The sequence below is a fragment of the Carassius auratus genome, unplaced genomic scaffold, assembly GCF_003368295.1.
Source record: "Carassius auratus strain Wakin unplaced genomic scaffold, ASM336829v1 scaf_tig00036995, whole genome shotgun sequence".
In the NCBI taxonomy this organism is placed as follows: domain Eukaryota; kingdom Metazoa; phylum Chordata; class Actinopteri; order Cypriniformes; family Cyprinidae; genus Carassius; species Carassius auratus.
Window position 1 is genome coordinate 164,857 of NW_020526347.1, and position 4,506 is coordinate 169,362.

Below are 4,506 nucleotides of genomic sequence, written 5' to 3' on the forward strand. Positions count from 1 at the left end.
CGGCCACTTGTACCTTAAAAGGTACAGTTTTGTACCTTTCTTTCTGAGAGTGTACCAGCAGCAATTGTTGGTTGGAGAGTAAATGACCAGCACTCTCTTCCACCTTCAATACCATGACTGATGTCATGAGTTAAAATGACCAAATAAAACCATTAACTTGTTTGTAATTTAAAGTTGTTCTCAGTTCATTTGAATGATGCACAACACTGATATTAACAGAACAGACACTAAAGACTCCATGCAGTGCATTACACTTTCTCTCTCTCTCTCTCTCCTCTCTCTGTGTGTGTGTGTGTGTGTGTGAGAGAGAGAGAGGAGAGAGAGAGAGAGAGAGAAAGAGCGAGAGAGAGAGAGAGAGAGAGAGACTCTACAGGAGCACTTTTGTTTACTCACATGATCAAACACAGAACCAGAAAACAGGAATCACGTGAGTTCAGGGAAGAGAAACTGCAGTGTAGTTGAGCTGTTGTGTGTTTGTGTCTCTGTATTCATTCAGTAAAATGGCTGAAGCCAGAGTTTCTCAGGATGAGTTCTTGTGTCCGGTGTGTCTGGATCTCCTGAAGGATCCAGTGGCTATTCCCTGTGGACACAGTTACTGTAAGATCTGTATTACAGACTGCTGGGATCAGGAGGATCAGAAGAGACTCTACAGCTGTCCTCAGTGCAGACAGACCTTCAGTCCAAGACCTGATTTATCTAGAAACACCTATGCTGGCTGAAGTGGTGGAGAAACTGAAGAAGACCAGACTCTCTGATGACTGTGAGCCTGGAGCTGGAGATGTTCAGTGTGACGTCTGTTACTGGAAGAAAATACAGAGCTGTCAAGTCCTGTCTGATGTGTCTGGACTCTTACTGTCAAACTCATTTTGACCGTCATGAGGAGTTTCATTCACGTAAGCCGCACAAAGTTATTGATGCCACTGGACGACTGCAGGAGATGATCTGCCAGAAACATGAGAAGATCCTCGAGGTTTTCTGTCGCACTGACCAGGAATGTATATGTGTGCTGTGTACGATGGATGAACATAAAAACCACGACACTGTATCAACGACAGCACAGAGGACAGAGAAAAAGGTATTTAACACTAGCAGTTAAGTTAATGCTCAGTGTAGTGATCCAAGTCTATTTTTTATAGAGCTACAGTTTAATTACGCATAACACAGAAAAACTGCCAGTCTGAAGTTCTCATTTTTACTTTTATAATACTTACACTTGTAGTAATTCATGTATAATGATTGTAAATGAACATCACTTCAGGAGTTTGAACCTACAGCCATTAGTTTTCAGCTCCACTTTTACTGGATTGATCTGTTCATGATGATTTATTGCCAGTAGTTTTCTGTGGCTACCACTCACTATCATCTGTTTGTCCTGCAGAAGCAGCTGAAGGAGACACAGAAGACGCTCCAGCAGAGAATCCAGCAGAGAGAGAAAGATCTCCAGCAGCTGAGAGAGACTGTGGAGTCTCATAAGGTGAGTCTGGAGAAGAAGAGAAGTTTGTCTCCGTCTCAGTTCAGACTCACTGAAGCTGAATCACTGTGTGTCCTAACAGCGCTCTGCACAGACAGCAGTGGAGGACAGTGAGAGGATCTTTACTGAGCTCATCCGCTCCATTGAGAGAAGCCGCTCTGAGCTGATACGACTGATCAGAGATCAGGAAAAGACTGCAGTGAGTCGAGCTGAAGAACGACTGGAGCGACTGGAGCAGGAGATCAATGATCTGAGGAGGAGAGACGCTGAGCTGGAGCAGCTTTCACACACACAGGATCACATCCAGTTCCTGCAGGTAACACACATCTACAAGAACAGGATCAAAGTGGACTTGAGCAGATCCTGCTGTGACAGAGACTCACAGAGAAACAGTTCATGAGTGTCTTATTATATAATCATCAGCCAGACTCTCATCTGATCATGCATTGAATTAGAGAAGCACTAGAGAGCACCAATGAGCAATGTATGAACATTTTCTCTGATTCTGTGTCTTCTGCATTTCTCAGACTGATCTCAATGTTTGAGCTGCTAAATAAACTTATACTGAAATATACTGAAACTGAAATTATACAGATTCCGAGTAACGTTCATCAAAATTGGATTAGGTGATCCTAAAATTCTATAAAATTGATCATCCTATCTATTTACTAGAAAGCTAACATATAGTGTAAGAGGCAAACACTAGAATCTGTAGCTCTGTTGTGATAATGAATATGAGAAGAATGGAGCTGATGCTGTGAAAGTGCTGGATTGAGATGAGTTACTAAAGATCAGTCAAGTCAGCAAGAGCTGCACAAATCTGATGTTGGTGCAGGTTATTGGGTGAAGTGTGGAGCTGATGAGTTTTGATTTCTGTTTTCTGTAGAGTTTCCAGTCTCTCTCAGCACCTCCTGAATCTACAGATGTAAATGAAGATCTCTTCAGTTCTCTTGTCTCTTTTGATGATCTGAGAGAATCTGTTCATCAGCTGAGAGACAAACTGGAGGATTTCTGTAAAGAGCAGCTCAAGAAGATCTCAGACAGAGGTAAAGTCCTGGAGATTCATCTGCTCTCAGAAACCAGTCCATCATCATCTCATATCATGGAGAACATCATATTAGAGATGTGTTAGGAACAGATGCAGGATCATGAGAATCACACTGTTCATGTTTGTTGATTTCCACAGTCACATTCACCAACATTGTTCCCAGAACCAGGAAGGACTTCCTAAAATGTAAGTCAGTAAGAAAACAAGCAGAAAAACTCTCTGAGAGTCTTCATGTTCTTCCTGTAGAAGGTGAAAGAAGAGTTTTATAAATTATGTAAATGATCTTTTGCACAGAAATATGTTCATCTGTACTGAGACACTGATAATACACTGAACATGAAGAGTTCAGCTACATGAAAAGATCAAACCGATTCATAATTTCTGATTCTGATGTGTTTTATCTCCATCAGATTCACATCAGCTCACTCTGGATCTGAACACAGTGAATAATTACCTCCGTCTGTCTGAGAACAACAGACTGATTACTGCCACTGACTCACTTCAGCCGTATCCTGATCATCCAGACAGATTTGATAATGTGTGTCAGGTGTTGTGTAGAGAGAGTGTGTGTGGACGCTGTTACTGGGAGATTGAGTGGAGTGGAGATAAAGGTGTGTTTATATCAGTGTCATATAAGAGCATCAGCAGGAAGGGATGTAGTAATGAGTGTTTCTTTGGAAATAATGATCAGTCTTGGAGTTTGTTCTGCTCTCCCTCCAGTTACTCATTCAGACACAATAACATAGAGACTGATCTCTCTGTGAAGTCCATCAGCAGCAGAATAGGAGTGTTTGTGGATCACAGAGCAGGAACTCTGTCCTTCTACACCGTCTCTGACACAATGAGCCTCATCCACACAGTCCAGACCACATTCACTCAGCCGCTCTATCCTGGGTTTAGCTTTGGATCTAGATCTGAATCTAGGTTTATTTTTGGATCTGGAACTGGATTTGGCTCTGGATCTGCATCTGGGTTTAGTTTTGGATCTGGAACTGGATCTGGATCTGAATCTGGGTTTGGATCTGGAAATAAATCTGGGTTAAGTTTTGAATCTGGAACTGGGTTTGGATCTAGATCTGGAACTGGGTTTAGGTTTGGATCTGGAACAGAATCTGGGTTAAGTTTTGTATTTGGAACTGGGTTTGGATCTGGAACTCTCCTTGGATCTGTAACTGAATCTGGGTTAAGTTTTGGATCTAGAACTGGATCTGGAACTGGGTTTGGATCTGGATCTGAATCTGGATTAAGTTTTGGATCTGGAACTGGTTCTGGATCTGGGTTTGGATCTGGAACTGAATCTGGGTTAAGTTTTGGATCTGGAACTGGTTTTGGAACTATATCTGGGTTTAGATTTGGATCTGAATCTGGGTTTGGATCTGGATCTGAATCTGGGTTAAGTTTTGGATCTGGAACGGGGTTTGGATCTGGAACTGAATCTGGGTTAAGTTTTGGATCTGGAACTGGGCTTACGTTTAGATCTAGATCCGGGTTTACTGTTTGTTCTGGATCATCAGTGAAACTGTGTTGGTAATTGAGAAAAGACTGATGAGTGATTCTACGCATAATGCTTTAAGCAGCTTGATGAATCAGTAACAGTGAGATGTTATGGTCTCTTCTTTTCTCTTCATGACATTAATACTGCAGCGGAACTTTTGTCACCGAAATAACATGAATCAGAATAAATGTAATAAATCTTCATACAGACAGTATGATCAGTGTGTGTGAGTCGTGCTAAGTGCCAATGTGTTTCTGTACATTTCTTAAACTATTAGTTTTTATTGTAGTGTGTTACGACCCATCTTTTGCTCTTCTTTTGTGTCTAGGGATTAAGAAGGGGAACATTGGACCAGTTCAGACCATTACCATCTTCAAACTATGTGTGAATGAAATTATCTAAGAAAAATGTGAAAAGGAAAACATATTCAATGTCTGAGGCATTGTAACTCAATTACACTAACTAACCAAACAAAAATACAGTCCCTAACCT

At 41.4% G+C, this 4,506-nt stretch overlaps 1 protein-coding gene across 1 annotated transcript; it reads left to right on the forward strand.

The window, feature by feature from the left end:
* Positions 1-754: 754 nt before the first annotated feature.
* Positions 755-4,222, forward strand: LOC113082830 (tripartite motif-containing protein 16-like). The gene is made up of 5 exons (XM_026254263.1): positions 755-1,091; positions 1,732-1,787; positions 2,358-2,517; positions 2,658-2,705; positions 2,930-4,222. The coding sequence occupies exons 1-5, from the start codon at positions 755-757 to the stop codon at positions 4,048-4,050; spliced, it is 1,722 nt and encodes a 573-aa protein (XP_026110048.1). The 3' UTR covers positions 4,051-4,222.
* The last annotated feature ends 284 nt before the right edge of the window (positions 4,223-4,506 follow it).

What these genes read in the sequence shown, in the direction of transcription:
- LOC113082830 (XM_026254263.1), top strand. Translation starts at nt 755, where the DNA reads ATGACTGTGAGCCTGGAGCTGGAGATGTTCAGTGTGACGTCTGTTACT. An exon ending in AAAGGTATTTAACACTAGCA is followed by an intron (nt 1,092 to 1,731) that starts GTTAAGTTAATG and finishes ATCTGAGGAGGA; the next exon opens with GAGACGCTGAGCTGGAGCAG. An exon ending in CAGGAAGGACTTCCTAAAAT is followed by an intron (nt 2,706 to 2,929) that starts GTAAGTCAGTAA and finishes TATCTCCATCAG; the next exon opens with ATTCACATCAGCTCACTCTG.